Below are 24456 nucleotides of genomic sequence, written 5' to 3'. Positions count from 1 at the left end.
CACATTCCATATTTCAAACACACTCTGGATGAAAAGACTTTTTTCTCTCCCTTGTCTAATTTGCTTATTATCTTCTCAAAGAATTCTAACAGATTTTTCAGGCATGACTACCTCCTGATGAAGCTTTGTTGACTCAGCTATATTTCAACATGCACTTTCAAGTACTCTACAATCGCATCCTTAATAAAGGACTCTAAAATCTTGCCAACGACCAAGGTTAGGTTAATTAACCTATAGTTTCTATTCCTCTGCCTCTCTCCCTTCTTAAACAGGGGTGCCTTTGGCACCCTCCCTAACTCCAGTGATTCCTGAAAGATATTGCCTCTACAATTTGCTCAACTATATTCTTCAGATCCCTGTGGTGCAGTCCATTTAGTCCTAATGATTTATCCATCTTCAGATCTTTCAGCTTCCCTTCTCTTAAGTGATGGCCACTACACTCTCCTCTGTCCCTTGACACTCTTTGAAGTTTTGGTATGCTGCTGGTGTCTTCCACTGTGAAAATTGATGCAGAATATCTATTCAGTTCTCAGGCTTCAACACCATAATTCCAAATAAACTCATCTCTGAACTCCAGGACACAGGTCTCGGCTACCCCTCAAACTGGAACCTCGACTTCCTGACCCACAGACTACAATCAGTAAGAATATGCAACACCACCTGCTCCACCATAATCCTCAAAATCGGTGTTCTGCAAGACTGGTACCCAATCCCTACTATATTCCTTATACAACTCCACTCAACTTTGTGGCCAAATTCTGCCCCGACTCCACTTAAAGGTTTACAAACGACACCACTGTTGTAGACTAGATTTCAAACAACGATGAGACAGACTGCAGGAAAGAGATTGAGTACTTAGCACCATGGTGTTAAAGACAATAGTCTCTCCATCAACATCAGCAAAATGAAAGAGCTCATCATTAAATTCAGGAAGTGGTGTTGAGGGCACATTCCTGTCTGTATCAATGGTGCTGAGGTTGAGATGGTCAATAGCATCAAATTCCAGGGAGTGATGATTACCAACAATCTGTCCTGGTCCACCCACATCAATGCGACAGTCAAGAAAGCACAATAACATTGCTACTTGCTCACGAGGCCACAGAAATTGGCATGTCCTCCACAAGAAGTCTTATCACTTTTTATTGCATGCACCAGAGAAAGCATCCTATGTGGATACCTCACAGTGTGACATGGCAACTGCATTTCCTAAGACGCACGAGAGACTTCAAACAGTCGTGAACACAGGCTAGTCCATCACGCAAATCAGCCTTCCATCCACTGACTTCATCTATACTTCCCAGTGTCTCGGGAAAGCAACCAATGCAATCAAAGACCCCTCCCAACCTGGTTATACTCTCTTCCATAGGGTAGAAGATATAAAAGTTTGATTACACATATGAACAAATTCAAGAACAGCTCCTTTCCCACTGTTATCAGACTTTTGAACAGAGCTCCTAAATGTTAATTCTGATCTTTCCCTCTGCACGATAGGCTGTAACACTGTATTCTGCACAATGTGTTCTGGAACCTTACCATCCCAACTGAAATCCTAGCTACAATGTCTTTCTCCTCTGTGAATATAAATGAGAACTATTATTTTAAGATCTCATCAACATCCACTGCTTCTCTACATGGGCTACCCCTTTGATCTCTAATAAGTCCCACCCTTTCCCTGGTAACCTTCTTACTCTTAATATAATTTTAAAAAGCTTTGTAGTTTCTCTTCACCCCATCTGTGAAAGACGTTTTGTGGCCCCACTGTGCCCTCCTAATTTCCTTTTTAACAATTTCCTACACTCTGTATTCTTTTGAAGGTCATCCCCTTTTTTAATGCACTGTACCATCATGTATGCTCCCTTCTGTTTCTTTATCAAACTCTTGACATCTCTTGGCATCCAGGGTTCCCTGGGCCTACTCCTCTTCACTCTTACAGGAACATGCTAGCCCTGAATTCTCACTATACTCCTTTCAAAACTGTACCTGTAATCTAACTACAAATCCTTCCTTTTCTCCAATCACAATTAAGTGATTAGTTTTTTTTTGAAAATGAACAGAACCAAGGAATATTTTTCACAGTGGCTAAGAACCACACTGTGCCTATTGAAGAGGAATGGGATTAGATTGATTAGCTGTGAAAAGACATGCTGATGTTAACACAAGTTGCCTATAGTAGAACAAGCACTCCTCTGGCTATAGGCATCACGTGCTGGGAAATCACCGAATGGGAACTTTAAAAATTAATAAAAATTAGTAAATTAATGATCTTCCAACTCTTTCACAGTGGTATCCATCTTAAATGGTGAAAAATGTCACCCAAGTGCAAACAACCACATGAATCAATATAGATATGGTCAGATGATTGCCAATATGAATTGAGGTGACATAGGAGATAAATAAGCAAGAGGTGGGTGTGAAGAATGCCAGTGTGACCTCAATGGTGTCGGCAAAGAGGCAAAAAGTGACAGTGTGGGATGTGGAGAAAGTGGTAGAGGAATGCCTATATGTCATTTGTGATAACCGTATGAACTACTTTAAATCAATTCACTAGATCTGGCAAGATAGAACATAAGCAGATATCAATATTCATCTACAATTTCCCCACCAAAAAATCCAGAATTGCACTTGCCTTTTACAGCCATTCCTACCTGCACTTGCACCTTTTAAAAATCTATTTTCTGTGCTGTTGGCACTTTTACCTTTAGATTAGGTTAGATTCTCTACAGTATGGAAACAGGCCCTTCAGCCCAACAAGTCCACACCACCACTCTGAACAGTAACCCACCCAATCCCATTCCCCTACCCTATATTTACTCCGAATAATTCACCTAACACTATGGGCAATTTAGCATGGCCAATTCACCTGACCTGCACATTTTTGGATTGTGGGAGGAAACCGGAGCACCCGGAGAAAACCCACGCAGATACAGGGAGAACATGCAAACTCCACACAGACAGTCACCCGAGGCTGGAATCGAACCCAGGTCCCTGGTGCTGTATGGCAACAGTGCTAACCACTGAGCCATCGTGCTGCCCAAAGAAGATGCAGATGCAGGGAGAACAAGACTGGAATCGAAACCGAGTCCTGCCACTGTGAGGCAACAGTGCTAACCACTGAGCCACCACTGGTCTCCTTTGTTTTTTGTTTTAAAATCCACACATTAGTCCTGGATTGTTACTCTATTGATTAATAGTATTGATAGATGTCATTTATAGGAAAGAATGGAAGGTTGAGTTCCCACAGTTTAATAATAACAATCACCAGAAGAGAAAATGCTGCCCTGAAATTTAGGAATTAAGGCACAACAGCTGCGCTTAAATTCTCTTCCTGTATACTGTGTGGTTGTGCAGATCCTTCTTTCATTTAAACATTTCTACACTGTAAAAAATTGTTTTATAGCAGCCATTTAACCAGCAATATGTCATTATCATAACGGAAACTCACTCCAATCATATGTGTTCCAAAAAAGTTGAACATAAGAAATCTTTTCAAAGCTCTACCTAACCCAGGTTGCAATGAGCAGTGTAACTTTTAAATTATATAAACTTCAAATAAAATTGCATTCTCTCAGTGGATTCAGTACTGACATCAACTAAAAACAAATTAGAAAAATATACTAAAAAGTGCCTAAGTACCATTAAATCTATCATGTCCTAAACATTTAAAGTAATTGTCGACCTGCTGTTAAAAGGACCAATTCCCTGTGAATGGTCCTGTTGGTCAAGAAAACACAAGTCCATGAAAAAGAATACCAAACAAAAGCTGCACTATTACAGACACAGCAGAATAAGTTAAATAGTCAGAAAGTTCAGTTCAGAGTGTGATAACGGAATTGTAGTTCAAAAGAAAACATGAAAAGCATGCATGATAAACTCGGAATGCCAAATGATATCAGATAACTCCAAGACATGAAATAAAAATAGAAAGCACTGGATAAAAACAGCAAGTTTGACACTATCTGTCTACATAGAAACAGTTATCATTTTGAGCCAAATAAAAATCTTTGGATGTAATAAATTTTGTAATTTCTTTCTGTTTTGAAAAGCAGAAGGGTTGTCCTTGTCGCTGTTAGAAGTGCAGGTTCCTTTAAGAGTAAACTAGAACTGCTCCACAGTTGATTGAGAGCAGGTGATGCTTCAACAACCGAGTTCCTCACCAGTGGGGGTTGGCTTCTGGATCTGGAAACTGTCCAGAAGGGAAAAGATGGAAACTGGTGTATGCATTAAACTAAAGATTACAGTAAAACACTTGTAAATCTGAAAGTTTTTTGCTGGCCATCTCAATATATGGATACTGATCTATTAAACAGTCCTCATCAACATCTAACCCTCAATATATACCAATGTAACAGAATAACTGGTCTCACATTCTGTTTGTGGAAATTTGCTGTGTGCAAATTGGCTGCAACTTATACCTTAAACTTACATAAGTACTTTGCAAACTTGTTCTTTTGTTCTCATCTCAAATTTAATAGGAAGTATTTGATGGCTATTGATTATGCTGCTGTAAAACTGTGTGTAATATAGTGCTCAAGGCTAGAATTCTTAAATTGAATTGGGCTAGGAATCTATTATGCTGAGTGAACTGCAAGATGCTCATGGAATGCTTTATAATTCTGAGACTATTATGATAGTATTTCAAGAGATTACATTTAAATCTATAGGTTATATTTCATATGTAAACTTGATAAAATAAAGCTCTATTCTTTATTCTTTCAAGGGATGAAGGTATCATTGGCAAGACCAGCATTTGTTGGCCATCCCTAATTGCTCTTGAACAGAGTTACTTGCTAGGCTATTTCAGATAGCAGTCACTAGTCAATCACATTACTGAAGTCACATGCAGGCCAGATCTTGCCCAGTTACTTTTTCAACAATTGACATTTAGTTGTTATGGCCATAACTAATGACTAGTTTTTAAATGGTAGATCCAATTAGTTCAATTTAGATTTAATTTAAATTTAACCAGCTGCCTCGAGAATTAGCCTGAACTTCTGGATTACATAGGAAAAAGTGAGGACTGCAGATGCTAGAAATCAGAGTTGAGAATGTGGTGCTGGAAAAGCACAGCAGGTCAGGCAGCATCCAAGAAGCAGGAGAATTGATGTTTCAGGCATAGGCCCTTCATCAGGAAACTTCAATAGGTTTTCTTTTTAACGAGGCTTAATAGTTGCAAAAGATGCTTGCTTATAAAACATGCAGATTCAGTATTATTAGAGCAAATGCATATGCAGCAGAAAAGAAAACTTATTTTAATGTGTCAAATAAAATCACAGGACATTCTTGAATAAAGTTGTGGTTGTATCCCTGAATATCATAACTTGAATTCAAATGATATTAAGTGAGGTATTGATTCTCATAGGAATCAATGTTAAAAGGGCCTCCTTCATTACGAAAAACATTAAAACACTATACCTATATCATATGGTGCTTTAAATGGCTACATTCCTATGATGGTAAATTAAATAGTTCTTTTTGAAAGAAAATGTGACGTTCTATCTACAGAACCTCCTGGAACAAACTCTCAGAGAGCAAAGCTCAGGATGCTACTGGCTTGAATCTGCTCCTAGGGCTATCAACCACCACCTGCTTGGCAGGGCATTGTCATTGCTTGATAGCATCTATTTGTGGAGGTTCAAGGCACTCCTTCCTGCTGGCCTCTGAGCGTGGAGTTGCTGGATTTTGTCTGTGAGGGTCAAAGGAGTGTCTGGGCCGAGTGAGAGAGGACTACCTGCTGCAAACATCAGGCAGTAGAACAGTGTGCGAGAAGCCACATGTCAGAAAGCTTGGTATTAGGAGCTGTTTCAAGTTCAGAGAGACTGGTTGTCCCAATTGGGTCAGTTACTACAATATACAACATTAAAACAAACCTTGAGATTCAGACCACAACTACTCGATGACATGAAAGCAAAACAAACTAACCAGAGCACTGTTAAATACAGATCCCCTGACTATAGTCTTCTCAGCAGATCGCTTCTAAAATTATGTTTACGTTATTTCATTTCCCATTCTGAAGCCCAGCACCCTGCAAGAAACTATGTCTAAATTATATCCACTCAAGTGGGAAATGGAGCTGGATCTTATTGTAAGTCAGAAACCCACTTCCAGTGAAAATCTGATTAAAGTTTAGCTTTCATTGGCGAGAGTTTAATTGATATTGAGCTAAATTCCCTATCTGCCCACAGAACCAGTGTGGGCAGGAGCAGAGGTAGCTTAGATGAAGTGTGGCACTGATTTAAGTATCCCACAGGAGCCATCAAGGAGGTTGCTGAATGTCATAGTCCATGCCAAAACTTTCCACCGCACCAAGGCGAATCAAAAAGTTACAAGAAACACAGAAGCCTGGAAACTTCACTGATGTTAAGCTGGATCCAAGGCTGAAGGACATGAGAAGAGCAGAGAGAATCTCTCCAGAGGAAGGGATGGTTTAGACTGGGCTAGCAGTTTGGCCCCACTTACTCACTCATAACCCCTGTCCATCACTCACCCACTCACTTGCCCGGTCTGCCAGTAGTCAAACCCTGCCTGTTACTCACTCACCCACTCACTTGCTCAGCAAGCCCATTAGTCATTTGCTCACGTGCTAACCCTGTCCCATCATTCACTCACCCCTTTAGACCAATGGCCTGCCTTATATTCATCGCCCACCAAGTGCCCATCTCAACGGTCTCACTGTAAATCTTCAAAAAAAAAGAGAACTGGCTTCCAGCTAAACTTTCTGTTTAAAAGTAGTGAGTAATCAAGCAAGATTTGCAAAATAATTTGCAAGATACAATAGCCTCCACTTGAAGTAATCTCAAGTTCTATCAATACACAATCACTGAACACCACAATTACCTCAAATGGGTACAAGGGGTCAATAAGAACTTTGATCATTATCTGAAATTTCAATTTTGAACATTGCACATGTCCAAAAATATACAGAGTCTTTTATGCAGGCATTCTTTGAGCATTAACTTACAACTACAAATCATTGTTGATAATTTAACCCAATAGGATTTGTGTGTTTGTATGTATGGAAACCAGTTGACGTTTTGAAATCTATTTTGGCATCAGTTCTTCAAATTGAACAATAAATAAAGACTCTGTTTACTGTCCCACTGATACTGATGAATGGTTGACAGAGATTCTACCTGCAATCCTGTCCTTCAAAAGAATTTCCTGCATATTACAAGTGTTTGGACTCATGGGAATTAACATCACAAACAATTGCAGAGATCAAATTTAGTATTTGACACTTTACCACGTCACATATATAAACATATTACCTAGTGTAATGCATTTTCTTATCAAATTACATGTAACCTGAGGAGAAACTTATGGGAAACCAATACAGAGGCCTGTTGAAAGCATATATTTTGAAGCATTAAAATCTAGTCTGTCAAATAACATGCTAAGTTGGCTGGATTTCCCTCCTGAGGTCAGGGAATCTTCTGTATCTCAAATTCTTAAGTTCACACACAATTTTGGTTTCTGAAAATTGAGGGTGGGGGAACAGCCTCGAGGCAGGACTGCATATCCAGAGTGAATGCAGAAGAGTGTCCAGAAGGTCTCAAGTGGAGAATCAGTGCTTTCAGTTCCAGGCCTAATAGCAGACCCAACAAGATCTGCACAAAAATGCTTCTCCTGCCCGGCAACAACCCTGGAGCATGGAGTGCTTAGACAAAAGAAAGCTAAGCTTTCAGTGGAAAGAAATCAGTGCTGACATTATTGATGGCCAAAGTATTTGCCCTTAGAAAGGCAGCATTCACAACATATAGTTATACAAATATACTGAGTACAACTGAGTACTGAGTACTCTGAGTTCTGAATACACTGTCGCACCAGAATTTGGTTGCTTACTCCTGCACGTTTTTGGACTATAACAAAAGAAAACAAACAGTAACTCACAGTATGGATGAGCAAGTAGTCACAGCAGTCCAACTCAGCCACAATTCAGCCACTCTTCACAAATCAAAACCTCTGTCCCTTACAACTCCGCTCTGATTTCAATGTCAGCCCAGGAGACAAAACAACAGCCATTCCGATGCTTAAACTAAATATCACCTGAAGGGTTCTTTCAAAGACCTCAAGCCGCTTACAACATTTTTAAAATTCATTTGTGGGACTTGAGTGTCGCTGGCTGGCCAGCATTGATAGCCCATCTGTAATTGCCCTTAAGAAAGTGGTGGTGAGCTGCCTTCTTGAATCGCCGCAGTCCGCTTGCTGTGTAATGCCAGTAGGGAGGGAATTCCAGGATTTCGACCCAATGACTGTGAAGGAACGGCAGTATATTCTTAGTCAGGGTGGTGAGTGGCTTGGAGGGGGAACTTCCAGGTGGTAGTGTTCCCAAGTAACAGCTGCCCTTGTCCTTCTAAGGTGGAAGAGGTTGTGGGTTTGGAAGGTGCTGTCTAAGGATCTTTGTTGTCAGCACATGCCACTCTGTCACATGTTCAGCAATGCTGAAATCACCAAGCCTCTTAATGCAAGAGGAGAAAGTGAGGACTGCAGATGCTGGAGATCAGAGCTGAAAATGTGTTGCTGGAAAAGTGCAGCAGATCAGGCAACATCCAAGGAACAGGAGAATCGACGTTTCGGGCATAAGCCTCAGGAATGAGGAAGGTGCGTCCAGCAGGCTAAGATAAAAGGTAGGGAGGATGGACTTGGGGGAGGGGCGTTGGAAATGCGATAGGTGGAAGGAGGTCAAGGTGAGGGTGATAGGCTGGAGTGGGGTGGGGGCGGAGAGGTCAGGAAGAAGATTGCAGGCGCACCGACCTTTACACCGCTGAAGCTAAATGCCAGCTTGCGGACACCTCCTCCTACTGCTCCCTTGACCATGACCCCACCTCCCACCACCAAACCATCATCTCCCAGACCATCCATAACCTCATCACCTCAGGGGATCTCCCATCCACTGCCTCCAACCGCATAGTCCCACAACCCTGCCCCGCCCGTTTCTATCTCCTGCCCAAAATCCACAAACCTGACTGCCCCGGCCGACCCATTGTCTCAGCCTGCTCCTGCCCCACCAAACTCATCTCTGCATACCTCGACACAGTCCTGTCCCCATTAGTCCAAGAACTCCCCACCTACGTTCGGGATACCACCCACGCCCTCCACCCCTTCCGTGATTTTCGCTTCCCCGGTCCCCAACGCCTTATCTTCACCATGGACATTCAGTCCCTGTACACCTCCACCCCCCATCACGAAGGACTCCAAAAGCCCTCCGCTTCTTCCTTTCCCGCCGTACCAACCAGTACCCTTCCACTGACACCCTCCTTTGACAGACTGAACTGATCCTCACTCTGAACAACTTCTCTTTCCAATCCTCCCACTTCCTCCAAACGAAAGGAGTAGCCATGGGTGTACCACAGGCTAAGGCCACTTAGTCCATCAGAAGCTTTTATGAGCGATTAATTGCGAATAGCTGCCACTGCAAAAATGCAAGTATGCAGTCCCTTGACATGCCTGCATTGTCAAGACTATGTCACCAGAGAGATGAATGAGCTTCCTCCAGCTCCTCGGAGGTAACAAATGAAGCACTGCATCATAGCATGCAGAGTTGGGCATGTGGGTTAGATTCCGAAATAGGTCTCTTTATTGGTCAGAATAGAAAATGTGACTAAGAAAATTTAAGGAAGCAATTTTAAAGTTCAGCAAGCAGTTCTGTTACCGCTTTCAAACTATATACGATATACAGAACTATTTAGAGAGATGTCATCATAATCTCACATGAGGCCTCTGGAGGCTGCTGGCATACCATTCATACATGTCAACTCTGTTAAGAATAAGGGTAGGTCATCATCATCCCAATGAAGGGATGCATCCATTCACCATCTTCTGACATTATCTGAACGTCTGTTGAATACAAGCATTATGACCCCTTGAGTTCATCTGCAGCTCCATTCTGTGGTATTCTGTGGCAACTCTGCATGAAACCCATGGCTGTACATTCTTGGCCTCCACTCACATTTCTCCTTTAATCACTTTCTTTTCTTTCAACACTACATTCTAACTCAGACAGTAAGCTCTTTCTCACCATCTTCTTCAACAATTGCCACACAGTTCTGCAGCATTTGATTGTCCAGTCTACAGCAAGCCACCATAATTTGGGAAACCCTGGTGGGCCAGTAGTGGACATCACACCCTGAACAGTGGAAAAATCCATACTTCAGTTTGACAAGGCCGACTGCCTGGTATGGAGACAGCACTGAGAAAGGGGTAATGGCCACTGCCAGTGTCTGCTGCCTTCTCCATGGCAACATCTCCCTTGAGAGTCAAAGTTTCCACCTGCACTGTCACTTGCTCATCTTGAGGTAGGTCAGTCTATTCTTATAGACCTGGTCCTCAAGGGTTTTCCCTTGCCTTCTTCTTGCTGTCCTGAGGCCTCTTGCTGCATTGGGAACCTGCATTGTGACACAAGGGTTTATAGAATCAAAATTTTGTAGTACAGAAGAAAGTCATTTGACCTCTGTGTTTGGACTGGCTCCCAAAAGATCTATCTAGCTCGTCCATTCTCCATCTCTATATCCCTCTAGATTCATCACTTTCAAAGAGATATCCAGCTCTCTTTGGAATCCACCTTCATCACTCTCCCACGCAGCACATTCCAAATGCTGACAACTCGAGTCAAAACATTTCTCAGTATTCTGAAGGGGCACTCTACTTTATAATGCTTGGTTCATATCTCCTTCATATCACTCCTCCCTTCCATTACATCTGACCTTATTCCTCCTCCCATCTCACCAGCCAGTACCCCCAACACTCCTTCCTGAAAAAAGAGATTTACATAATTAATTTAGAAGGGAAAAAGAGAAAACTGCAGATGCTGGCGAGCAGGAGTCAAGGAGAGTGGTGCTGGACAAGCACAGCCGGTCAGGCAGCATCCAAGGAGCAGGAGAGTCAACGTTTCAAGCATAAGCCCTTCATTAGCATTCCTGATGAAGAGCTTATGCTCAAAATATCGATTCTCCTGCCCCTCAGATGCTGGCTAACCGGCTGTGTATAATCAATTTAGAACTCTGCATTAAATTCTTATACTGCAGTGTCTTATGTAAGGGGAGTTCAAATCCAAACTAAGTCACCACTTAAAAAAGATGCCTCTATTCATCCTGAAATTGATTCAGCACTTCCAGTCAGAGTCATCGAGATGTACAGCATGGAAACAGACCCTTCGGTCCAACTCGTTCACGCTGACCAGATATCCCAACCCAATCTAGTCCAACCTGCCAGCAGCTAGCCCATATCCCTCTAAACCCTTCCTATTCATATACCCATCCAGATGCCTCTTAAATGTTGCAATTGTACTACCCTCCACCACATCCTCTGGCAGCTCATTCCATACACGTACCACCCTCTGCATGAAAAAGTTGCCCCTTAGGTCTCTTTTATATCCTTCCCCTCTTATCCTAAACCTAAGCTCATAGTTCTGACCCTCCACCCCAGGAAAGAGACTTTGTCTATTTATCCAATCCATGCCCCTCATAATTTTGTAAACCTCTATAAGGTCACCCGTCAGCCTCCAAAGCTCCAGGGAAAACAGTCCTAGTCTATTCAGCCTCTCTCTCTATAGCTCAAATCCTCCAACCCTGGCAACATCCTTGTAAATCTTTTCTGAACCCCTTCAAGTTTCACAATATCTTTCCCATAGGGAAGGAGACCAGAATTGCACGCAATATTCCAACAGTGGCCTAACCAATCTGGTTGTCTTAATTTTCTCGCAAACTCGCATTCTGAAGTCTAAGTCCTCAATCTTCTAAACTGTTCCATGAAGTTCATCATATCTCACCAAGCTTGAGCAGCAGTAACTCACTTTCTGATTGTGGCACTTTACAGCCTTCTAATCTAAATACGGAGTTCAACAATTTCATACCATAACATTTGTTCCTTTTTGTTTCAGAAATCAACTGCTGGTAATCTTCTTGGTATTCCTGCTCAAATCTGCGTCAAACACATCTTTTTTCTTTAATTGTTCTGTACGCATTTCCTTTGGTTTTATACTATTGCCTTCTTCATCATTTAATTCATTTATCCTTCAACCTATGAAAGATATTCTATTTCATTATTTATTCTGTATCTATGCCTTAACCTCCGCTAGAAAGCAAAACAGAATTACTTATTATTATTGCTCGAAATTCTTGTTACAAAGACAATTCCCTAAATCTTGAATAAAATTATATAAGGTTAGAAATTACAGTACAATAATCATCTGCAAGAGTCATTGAGGTACATTCGCATAATCAAGCTCTTGTAGGGCAATCGAATCTGTTTTGAACCTCCACTGTAGCCCTGCAAGTTTACTTTCCTGAATAATAATGCTAAAGGAACAGTTTGTTACAATTCCCATTGCTTATAATGCCATAAATAAATAATTTCATGACATAACTAAATGAGTTAACATTTTTATTAATCCAGTTTACTCAACATCAGTTGAACTTTCTAACATTCCTATGGCCAGTACTCCTCCTTGAAAACATGACTATCATGTAACTTAAAACATGAAAAAGCTGGAAATACTCAACAGGTCCTTGGAAGAATATAAAGCAGTTAATGAATGAGATCCTGAGTAGGATCTCAAAACCAGAAACATTATCTGAATTCAGTCTCTCCATAGATATTACCTGATCTGCTGAATACTTTAAATTTTCTTAATCTTCATATATCCATTTCACTTTGTGTCTTGTCTGTAACTTGTCTCCCCCTGAAGCTCAGTACCCTCAAAAGCTACAGCATTTAAAAGTGGGAGAGGAAGAAGACCAATTTTCTTTGAACTCTTGGGATGCTGTAATTTCCAAAAGATGTCATTTGCTGCATTCAATGTAAAGAATACATCTCCAGGGATACAGAATTGAGTCTAACTAAAACTTCGTTCACAGGAATTTTGTGACAGAACCGCCATATTGATGATTCTATTCTTAATACTGTCCAAGTATGCATTTCCACCAGTTACTAATGTTTCACTCTACAAGACACGAGTACAAATATGCAATTGTTTCTGCTTCTGAAAACAAATTTATAATTATCATCCCACAATAAATTCCATTCCTGTCACAGCATTTTTGATACTGATGTAATTTACAAGGCCTTACTATTTAATATAAGCACAATTTAGACTAGATTAGATTCCCTACAGTATGGAAATAGGCCCTTCAGCCCAATACGTCCACATTGACACTCCGAAAAGAAACATACCGAGACCTATTCCCCTATCCTATATTTACCCCTGACTAATGCAGCTAACACTATCAACAAACTGGCATGGCCAATTCACCTTACCTGCACATCTTTGGATTGTGGGAGAAAACCAGAGCATTCGGAGGAAACCCACGCAGACACAGGGAGAATGTGCAAACTCCACACAGACAGTCGCCCAAGGAAGGAATCAAACCCGGGTTCCTGGTACTGAGGCAGCAGTGCTAACCACTGAACCGCCATAAGCTCCATAGTCAAACAAAATTTTACAGAACTGGAGTAGGGCAAATCTTCTGCCAATGTCATATTGGCATGAATGCCATTGGTGTTTGAAAGAAACAAATTTTGTAATGTTTACAAATTTATATTTTAAGTGTGCATGGCATAAACTGGGTTCACCATGAAATGCTTTGAATAAAATTCCATTCGTAAATTTCTACTGCATTAACTAACTTGTAAATTCTTCACTGTGGGATTACAAACCAGGGTCACTTATGGATTATCTACATGCCATACTAACGTCGAGCTAGTCACTTCATCACATCTGATACATTATCTTGTCCAGAAATAGACTTATGGCTAGACGTAACGACTGATCAGGTATTGAATAGCAATGCTAGTAATCAGTAGACAGACAATATTCTCTGAGTTGATGAATGAGTATTGTATGAAATATGTATGTTTCAAACTGCCATTTTCACTTGATTTGTTGCTAAGTAAAGGGAATTATTTTAATATTCACCTGTGCTGTAAAGCAGCTCATCGCAGGATAAAACATCCCATTAGTGCTCCACATTCATCTAATATCATCTAATCTCCTGAAAACTGGGAACAAATAATGCACCATCATCAATGGTCACCACTTGCAACAAAGATGACAGCAATTTTGTTTTTAGGTAACAACAATTATGCAGCCTGCAAATTATCAGAAAACCGTGAACTCATCTTTTTTTTTAGGCAATTATGGGGCATGTAACCATATATGTTACATGCCCCATAATTACTGCAGATGCTGGGTACTTGAAATGAATATGAAAATTTGCTGAAAATAATCCAAAAGATGTGCAGGTCCAGTGAACTGGCCATTATAAATTGCCCATACTGTTAGGTGCATTAGTTAAAGGGAAATGGGTCTGGGGATAGGTTACTCATCAGAGGGTCGGTATGGACTTGTTGGGCCGAAGGGCCTGTTTCCACACTGTAGGGAATCTATTTTAATCTAATCTAATTAGGTCAGACAGTCTCTTTGTAGAGAGAAACAGTTGTCATGTATATGTTGATAAAGGTTCACTGACTTAAAACATTAATTTTGCCTCTCTCTCCACAGGAGTTGTCTGAGTTGTATTTTCAGCATTTTCTTTTTTTAATTCTGATATATTATTTCAACTCATCTGGGTAAAATGAAAGTTAGCAATCAATACTCTCCTGTATCATATAAATACTTCAACTGAGCTCTGTGGTTCCTGAAAAACACCAGTTGAGCAATTAGTATCACATATGGAGTGCCTGTTGCTGTAATGAATGATTTTACTGTATTTAATGTAGGCACAAGTCTGCATTATATTGTGTACCCACCCTTCTTCAATTTCTTCACTTCAGCTCTATTATTACAGAGACATCGTTCCAACCTGATCACTATGCACTGTCAAATAAAATTAGGTCACAGACTTAAGCTTTGACAGCAAAGGGAAGCTTCTAAGATGCAAAACAAAACACACACATAGCTTTTATGGGTCTTCCATCAGATGCTTAGTCCTCAGGAGCAGATGGAACCTATTTTTCCATGGATATTGATGAAACCAAATCCAACTGGAATCTCTGTTATGCAACATTTGTAGGAAATTACGTAAATTTTAAATTCGATTTTTATTTAGAAATGAAAGCGAGTGGCTCTGTCCACCTGCAATCCACAGCATTCACTCACCAGTTTTCCTGCATCCATTCTATGGCTCCCCTCTCGTCGAACTGTTTCTCAAAGTCATACTCCTGAAGAGAAATCACTGACATGTTCATCCTCCTCCTCCACGCTCTTTGGTTTTCCCGGTTGCCCGCCCCCGATATTCTACAGAGAATGTTTGGATTCCCTTCCCCTAAAATTAATATAATTTTGTTTTTTTTTTAAATAAAAAAAAATAAGATATATATATAGAGAGAGAGAGAGAGAAGAATGGGATAGGATGAAGCGGGTTGGAGGTTGAAGGCTTGCGAGGGTTTGTGGTGCTGAAGCAGCGGCGCGATGACTTTGAACGACGCCCGATGGAAGGGCGACAGGAACTGGACTGGAACTTAACCGCACTGGACCGGAGCGAACTGGACCGGAGCAAAGCGGAGCGGACTTCACTTGGGTGGATCGGACCGCGCTGCGTCGTCGCTTGACTTTCCCCCTGCCGCGAGAGCGCGCGCGCCTCCCGCCCACCTGCCCCGCGAGCGCCGCTTGGAACCCCGCCCGGACCGCACCTACCACTCAGGCAGACACAATTGTGAAAATGGTTGGGGGGGGGAGTGGTGCGTTTTGGGTAAATGCATAAATCCTCTTAGCCCCTCACCTAAAACCTATTCGCCTCCCAGCACCCTCTCCTCTACCTTATCATGTCCGATAATATTCTGGTCTCGCCAGCTCTCGTTGCTGCGCGGCGCGGCGATTTGGGACGTTTATGCCATCTGTCTCTCCCTCACCTTTCGGAAGGTGGCGCGGCCGCGATTGACAGTTTCCTCACGCGGAACCGCGCACGCGCATTTGTCCCAGTGTGTTCCTTTTCACTGGAGGATGCTGCTGCTGCTGGAGGGACAGATGTGAGGTCCTGATGATGCTGCTACTGCTGCTTGATGCAATGGGTACTTCTCAAAAAAAACTCTTTACTGGGGATGACGCTGCCAAGTTTTGCTTATATTTTTATGCAGATTTGCAGAAGTAGACACCTGTTGTGGGTACAGAAAGTCAAATTTATTTTATCGTTTCATAGCCTCACTGATGAATACCATATTCCAAGACTCACTCATTAGTAATCCTAAAGCACATGCTGCATTATTTTGCCAATGGTGAGGTTTTAGGGGACATTGAATGTGCCACCTTGTTAATGAATTAACAATATTTCAATAAGGCACAGACAATCTCCAAAGACAAGAGATTTGTCAGGCTGGGCACAACTTTGTGCCTTAGTGGGCAGTTGTTCCAAGTTTCTACTTTGTGAACGTTTTGACAGCACAACTATTTTTACAGTAGATGTTATCAATTATAATGTTTTAAAAATTGTGATCTTTAAAAAGACATGAAATTAAAAATTCTACATGCTCTTATCTAAATTGTTTTTCCAATCCTGCCCACTCGGTGTGTGATACATACCTAAGAGATATCAAATGCACAAATCTTTTTGAATTTTATAGTTTTATTTTGTTAAAACTATGTATTATTTTAATTCACACAGCAATTGGTTTTATATTAAAGAATATCATAAGTTGACCAATTTTCTTCAGACCTGAAAAACTGTATGTCAATTAAAAATGTTCCTGAATACCTTCAACAGATAGATTTTGACAAGGATCTGAAAATGGATGCCACAGCCAAACCTTATTGACAAAGGGCAAGATATAACACACTATAATCACTTACCATGAAATCAAAGACTGAGTTTCTGGTACAATTGAAAATAATCCAAGTATGAAGAAACTCATGCTAATGTGATTGATGCCATAATGCTTATTTTAGAGGATCAGTAATCCAAAGGCCTGGACTAATGATTCAAAGACACAGCATAATTCCATCACAGAAAGGAGGGAATTTACATTTGGTTAATTAAATAAATTGGGAGTAAAAAGGGAGTATTGGAATTGGAAATCATGGAATCCTGGAATCATCATTCAATTTTTTTTTGAGACTGAGCATGGAGGCAGGCCTAAAAGAACAATGTACTTTTGCTCAGGGCACGTTGGATTTTTTTGCTAGACTGCATCTTTCTCAGTTCATTGCATAATTTGGTAGTGGCAGTGTTTGACTGGGGTGTACAAAGTTAAAAAAAATCACCCAACACCAGTTTATAGTCCACAGATTTATTTGGAAGCATTAGCTTTCAGAGCACTGCTGCTGCTGCAACTACCTGATGAAGGAGCAACGTTCTGAAAGCTACTGCTCCTAAATAAACCAAATTTTATAGGCTGACATGTTTCTGGGCTTCAACTTCAGGGTACTGTATTTAAATGGCAGGCAAACTGCACTCAGTTTCTGCAACCCAGGAGTGTCACTCAACCTCTGCTCATAACCACTAACCAACCAGAGGACCTCAGAGACTGGGCAAAAAAAAAGCACCACAGTTCAGCAGTGCCTCAGCAGAGGATCTCAGAGGACAAGCCAATTCCTAAAATAGCTGAACTATTTGAAGGACATGGCTGCAAAGGATAAATGATTTGCTGCATTCTTCTAAAGTAAGTGCAACTCAATGCCTCCTGCTTCTATGACTGAGTGATCATTGTAATCTTTCCACAGCCCAGGAATATCACCAAGGTTGGGTACCAGGCATCTCCATCAGATGCCTCATGAGCAATCAATATCTGTCACATAATTGCAGCTACCAATTGGCATCACAATGCTACTATATCTCATACATCTTCCAGGGTTCACACTTTAAATATAAAAGGAACTACAACACTCAGCAGCTCATGCACAACCAGCTACTTGAGTTTTCATTACCACTATGAGAACGTACATATCTGATAGTGCTTCACAAAGGCTTGTATGGAACAAAGACACACACACATGAGGGATCAGTAAGAATACCTCACAGATATCTTGTGTACTCACATTATGTGATGCTTTATTATTGTCATCAGCTCTAGCTCTTTGACAACATTGAACAACCTTTAATAAGAACCCTGTAATTCCCAAATTCTCCCATATCATATTCTTCTTAGTACAATAGTAATGAAAACAGAAATCCAGTTTTGTATATAGACATTTCTATCCGTATCTAACAATGTACAAACAGTGTCCATGTACCCGTGCAAATGTCTCTTAATGCTTTTCTCCTGCAGGAGATGATCATGTGTAATATGTATGAACATGCCTAGAGAGATGGACAGATGTATAAAATTCAGGTCTTCAACTCCTTCAAGGAGCATGCTGCTGGGCTGGAAAGAGAGCATGAGGAATATGCATGTGCTTAAGTAGTATTTGATAGCTGAGCCATTTTTTAAAAAAAACTCAAAACTGCCGCTCCCTGTACATCAAGCATCGACATCTTAATAAAAACTTGGGTAAGTGTGGCACAAATCCAACAAATCTTCAGGTTTTGCTATGTAACCTCTAGATCCGACTCCCAAGCCATGTGCAGATTGGATTGTAAGGCAGTGGACTCTGACCAAGATCTGTTCATTGACATGTGTCCAGTATGCAAGCACATAGCAGTCTCCATGGACCTATTGTGGACAATCAGGTCCAACAAAATAATCAGTATCTGCCAGATATACAAAGAGACCTTTATTCAAGGCAAGACGGCGTTGAAGGATCTTGACCTCCCTGCCTGTACTCCATCACTATAAAGAGATGAGTACCATGAAAGAGGAGCAACAGACAGGAATCCAGTAAATACCATGCCAGGACACTCGGAAGTTGCCCTTCCACACTATCTCCCTTCTGTCAGGGACCCAACTGCCTTAATTAGGTCAGTTAAAGGAAGTTGCAACTGCAATCTTTGAGGGACTTCCCCACAAACCAAAGTCTTCCAGGCCAATGCGCAATAGAGGACCCCTGCTAAAGTCATCTGAAGCAAGGCAGCAACAGGGTGAGTAGGCATTCTCAAGGTCAGTTGTTGACATGACACCAAGTGTTAGCAGAAGGAAAAGAATGATTAAAGAGCATTTGAAGTCTCATTGCATGCACAGATGTTAATTTTTGATACAGCATTCTGTACAGTCAAATAAATGCTGCATGTTGTATGATATTCTGTGAACTATATAAATCTGCTAAGGCATCTGACTTTTTATGTTTTCCTTGTAGACTACTTCAAGGGATGATGCTAGTCTAGACACCCATGTATGCATTATGTACAGCATTGCAAAGAGTGCAAAGGCTATCATTCACTGCTGACATCTGGGAGGATCATATCCTTTAGACAGCAGCAACCTAATTTAGATGTCTGGGTTTTGAGAATCATCAGCATAGTGCAGTTACTCCACATCTCAGTGATAGCTGAGTGCCCCTTGCAAACTGAAGTTTGAGTTATATAAATGCAGCCACCATTTAATAGAGTCACAAAGTCATACAGCACAGAAACACAGCCTTCTGCATAACTCGAGACTGGTGGTTTGGCCATGAAACTGTACAGCAGGTTATTGGTGCAAAGGAAACAAAATCATTCACAGTCTATGCTCAACAAATTAATTTAATGTTGAAATTTATAAATCAAGCATTTCCCTTGAGGGCAGAAACACCTCTGCACCAAAATGGCTCATAGTTCTAAATGTTAACAAATGTTCAGTCAGTGACAATCACACTCGCCTCTAGCCATATGAGGTTCTCTCGGGCTTGTTTGCCTTGACTCATTCCTGCTCTGGCTTCCTCAAGATTTTCATCATCAGTGTTGCCGCTCTCAGTATCTTCATTAGCCTCCCCTTTTTCTTCTGAGGAGGAAACATGTGTCTAGTCCATCACAATCTGGACATTGAAGAAGGGAAACCTATTTAGGAACCTGGCTGGATGATACCTCGGAGTGCCACGTGCCTGCAGTCGATAATCCCTTAGATCTGAGGGAAACCAATGATGGCTGAAAATCTGATGACTCTAACACATTGACTCTGAGTCCATGGTGAACTGCACAAACTGTATCACTTTTCTATAAAGGACTTTTCTATAAAATGAACTTAGGGTTGTTGTTTGGGAGATGCAATACAACTACCCAGTTGAAGATTGAAAGAAGCAAGTAGCTAAGAAGTTCATTGTCGCTGATACTCAAAACCTTGTTATTGTAAAGCTGTGTGGCTGCTGATCTGTCTGCAGGAGGTGGCAGATGTGACAGTCTTCCTCATCCAGTATAGATATCTCCAGCACTGACTTTGGTACTTCCTCTGTTGCTTCACTCTGAATGTCACTGAAGACCCTGGTTCCCCTTTCCACGCATTTCTTCCTAATTGCAGTCCCTGCACCGTGTATCTCCAGTTCTATTGGCATTATTTATTCCACCTTTTCCTCCTTCTTATTTTACTCTGAAGCTTAATAAAGCTAAAGTAACTGCTAGATTAAGTCGATCGAAAATCTGGCATGTATATACTGATTTGTGAAGAAGGATTAGGAATGAGGTGATTATTTTCCATTTGAGATCTTGACATAGTCAAACTAGTCATTGGATCCTTATCAGCCTACCCATCTGATGGGTGAGAGTCTGGCCTACAGCCCTTCTACACAATGAGGTGCATCCTCTCTAACCCATAACTGGTTTTCCACCTCCTGACACTGTCATATCAAGATCTTTGTAGCCTTGAACTTTACATGCAAGCGGCAATTAGGTTCATTCAACTCGTGATGGTTTTCATTATCTCCTCTGTTATGGCCCTTTAACATAGGAATGTACAACCTGCAAAAGGTTTTCATCCACATGTCCTTAATTTTCTTATGCATGGGCCTGTTTGGCCAAGTGTAGGATAACCCTTCCCAGCACTATCAGTACTGCTGGTGATTTTTTTTTATTCATTCATGGGTGTTGTTGGCCAGGTCAACATTTATTGCCCATCCCTAATTTGTCCTAGAGAAGATGGTGAGTTGACGTTTTGAACCACTGCAGTGTTACAACACAGGGTAAACCCCCTCTGTTAATTTTAAATCAGCAACACAGGTTACCCTGTGTGGTAATCTATAAAAGTTCGAGAGTTCAAGAACTATTTAAAGTAAAAAATAATAACTTTATTTCTTAAAGTATAACAAAGAGTAACTAACTAACAACTATTTACAATTCTTCCTCTAACCTATCGTTTATTTTCTCTTCTATAATACTAGTCCAATAAAGCCCCTGATTAAGATTTACCAAAATGCAAATTTCAAAACCAGCGGCTATGAAATCTTCTCTTGGTATCTTCCTCTGTAGATTTTCTTCTTCTTAGGGATTTCCATTTCACAGGTCACTGATTGATAAAGGTACCTTTAAGAGAGCTATATTTCGGGCAGTCTGTACATGCTGGGCAGTTCTTTCTCAACTGTTCAAGTTTTACCGGTCTTATACCCGAAAAGCATCAGATTGTGTCATTGGCTTTTAATATTGTCAATATACTAAATTCAAACTTGATTGGAGTTTGGTTTTTTGGTCATTTAAACTGATTGGCCTAATTCAAATTTAGTTTTGTCTCCAGGCAACCAGCTACACTAGCTGCTGGACCAAAAGGTTAAATTGTATCTTGTTCAAATCACTTGGTACTGTATCAGGTAGTTCTGCTAGCTTTTAACTTTCATAGAAAGGGACTACTTCATAACAGTAGTCCTTAGGACTGTAGCGTTGTGACACTGACAATATGTAGGAAGTACCAGGACTTTGACCCAGTGACAGTGAAGGAATGGCAATATAGTTCCAACTCAGAACGCTGTATAAATTGGAGTAGAAATTGCAAATTTCAATGTTTCCTGCATCTGTTACCCTCCTACCCTCGGTCACTAGTTTGGAAGGTTCTGTTGAAAGAGCCTTGGTGAGTTATTGCATTGTATCTTGAAGATGATACACAATGCTGCTACTGTGCATTGGTGGTTAAGGGAGTGAATGTTGAAGGTAGTGGATTAGGTTGCCAATCAAGCGGGCTGCATTGTACTAGATGGTGGCAGTCTTCTTGAGTCTTTCGCCCCTTTCCCAAGGTCGGACGACCGATTGCACTTCAGGACTGCTACAGACCTCCACCAGAGTTTCCTCTGTCTTCGCCCTGCCCAGGCCTAGTTCACCCTCTTTCAGGTCCTAACACGTGCACTCATGCTCCACATTCAACATAGTTTGATTCCCGGTATTTTTGTTGAATTTGAATTCAGCCATTGACTATGTTAGGATTCAAAGCCATGTTGAGACATTCACCTGGATTTATGGATTGCTTGTCCAGTGATTTTACTACGAGTCCGTCACCTCCCTATTCTTAGGTGCCCTTCTTGTCAAAGTTTATCAATGACAATTGGAAAAATTATTCTGAGAAAGTTGGTAATTTTGAACTTTTTCTTTGATTCTTTTACACTCAACCTTTTTGCTTTACAATGCACTTTTCCTTGTGTAAATTTAGCTTAACCTTCTGGTGTCCTATCTCCTCCTTAAATATCCTCTTTGACTATACTCTCTTTCACTTTTTTCCTTGATTTTCTTGTTTTTCCCCAAATCCCACTCCCATCCAGATTTCCATGTTCAGTTTTAACTTTATATCCACTATTCAGTTCACCTGCTCATTCTCCCTAGCTCCTCCCCCCCCCCCCCCCCTTTATATGTAGCTTATACCCTTACTTGTCTGCTCTCAATATAACTCTTCCATCAGCATCGTAGTTTGCTTCCTCCATTCCCTGGGTTCTTTCTAGTGCCTTGATAAACATACCTTTAAGTTTCATTCCCCTACTCTCCCTCTTGGCCAGTGCATCTTGCTGTGAACCTGTTGAGCTCCCTTTTAAGTGAAGCTCCCTTTTCATTTAAGATTTGTTTTCAGTTGAGTTCTACTTGGTTGCCCGTTTCAAGTTTGTTGGCATCACCAATATGCCTGCCTCATTTGGGTAAATTAGTGGGCCTTGTCAAATTCATCCCATATACTGTAAGTTTTTAACTACCTCAAGCAAGACTGCAAATGACTGAAACTCCTCATGAGCTGCTGAACCTGGTGAGGTTTCAGTCCGTACAGCTTGGATATGAATGAGTTTGTACTCACTGGAGCTTAGTGGAAGAAATCTGCTCCATCAGTGACTGCCTCTATACAAATAGTGAAGCCATGCATTTCCGAATTTTAATAAATAAGATTGAGAATAGAACTGTCGGGTTATATCAGAACCGACTGTATTTAATTGTGAGATTTCTTAATAAGTGGCCAAATTAAAAGTAGCTTGTGGTAATTTACACAAAACAAGCCTGTTGTAAAAAATTGATTTGTTCATTCTTAGTTAACATGGGATATGGTGGTGAACCATCTTTTAAGCAAACAAGCAGCAGGTTGGACCATTTCAAATGGCAGTTCAAAATCAAACACATTACTGTGCATGTGGAGCCATATATTGATCAGTCTAGGTACAAATCGTAAATTTCCTTCCCTGAACAACATAAACAAATCTTTGCCTCCTGCCCAATTAACATTCCCAGCCACCCTTACAAAATTTCAGGTAGATGCTGATGGTCCCTCCTTATATAAACATAGCCTGTGATACTGTGAACTTCAGAACTTTAATAACCATTCAGGGGTTCAGCAATAACTCTCTCTCGAATAAACTGATTCCAGGGATGAAAGGGGCAAAGCAAAAGGAATTAAAGGAACATGCCAATTCATCATCCCTGCAATTAGTGGAACATAAACAAGCTGTTTTCTGGGAGCGTGGAGGTAATAAGTGCTTGATAACATGCAGCCTTGTGACAAATGAACAATTAAAATTTCCTGCATAAGGAACGTCCTGAGATGAAGGAGTTAATGGCAAGAAAGTCTGTGTTTTGAACAGGCAGTTAACACTGCATGTAACAAGAAGCTACTCCTGATAAGAATGCAAGCTACAGACTTTGGTAATTCCAAAAGTGTAATCAATGTTGTGGATGAAAGGATCCTAAGGATCACCAATAATGTCACATCAGAAACTTCACATGATAGAAAATCCTATAAGAATTCAACTTCAGGATTCTTCAGCAGCAAAACTTTGAAGAATAACACTGTACAAGGATTGAACATCCAGAGACAGATGCTGTTGGTTGGAATCATACCTGAATTTCACTATTAATCAGGAAGTAGCTAAGTTGAGTTGTGAGGCTTAACCTGCTTACTTGAGGGGGCTTATTTTGATTGCTACGTGCAATAGCGTTTAAGTAATTGTTTCAGTCCAGTCAGTTCTGTTATCACGCACGTTTCTTCAAGGTTAGGGTCTGGACTACCTTCTTAAAATGTTTCATAACAAATAAAGTTAAAAAGATAGATATTACAGCCTTTCTTGTGGACCTCTTTGTCACTAAGATAGAGACGTGAACATACAAAATAGAAGCAGAAGTAGACCATTCAGTCCCTTCTGCTTGCTCCTTATTTTAGTAAGACTGAAGTTGATCTGACCATTCATCAGCTGCTCCTGCAGCATTCCTCCTTATCACTTCCCCTCCAAGCCAAACT

General features: G+C 40.9%; 1 protein-coding gene across 5 annotated transcripts in view; it reads right to left on the bottom strand.

Annotated features, from left to right (window-relative positions):
* The window catches only part of LOC140484690 (very long chain fatty acid elongase 6-like), a 156346-nt gene that overhangs the window by 92298 nt on the left and 39592 nt on the right, over positions 1–24456 (bottom strand). For 4 of the 5 annotated variants that reach the window (XM_072583368.1, XM_072583367.1, XM_072583370.1 and 1 more), the window contains 2 exons: positions 15751–16086; positions 15092–15257 (listed from right to left, as the gene is read on the bottom strand). In XM_072583368.1, the coding sequence (XP_072439469.1) occupies positions 15092–15180 (89 nt within the window). In that variant the 5' untranslated portion in view covers positions 15181–15257; positions 15751–16086. The remainder of the gene's footprint in view (positions 1–15091; positions 15258–15750; positions 16087–24456) is intronic. The other variant, XM_072583369.1, reaches the window with a different exon arrangement.

This window comes from Chiloscyllium punctatum, chromosome 13, assembly GCF_047496795.1.
Source record: "Chiloscyllium punctatum isolate Juve2018m chromosome 13, sChiPun1.3, whole genome shotgun sequence".
NCBI classification, from domain to species: Eukaryota; Metazoa; Chordata; class Chondrichthyes; order Orectolobiformes; family Hemiscylliidae; genus Chiloscyllium; species Chiloscyllium punctatum.
The sequence above is the reverse complement of the archived record's forward strand: the minus strand, read 5'-3'. Positions and strand labels throughout refer to the sequence as shown.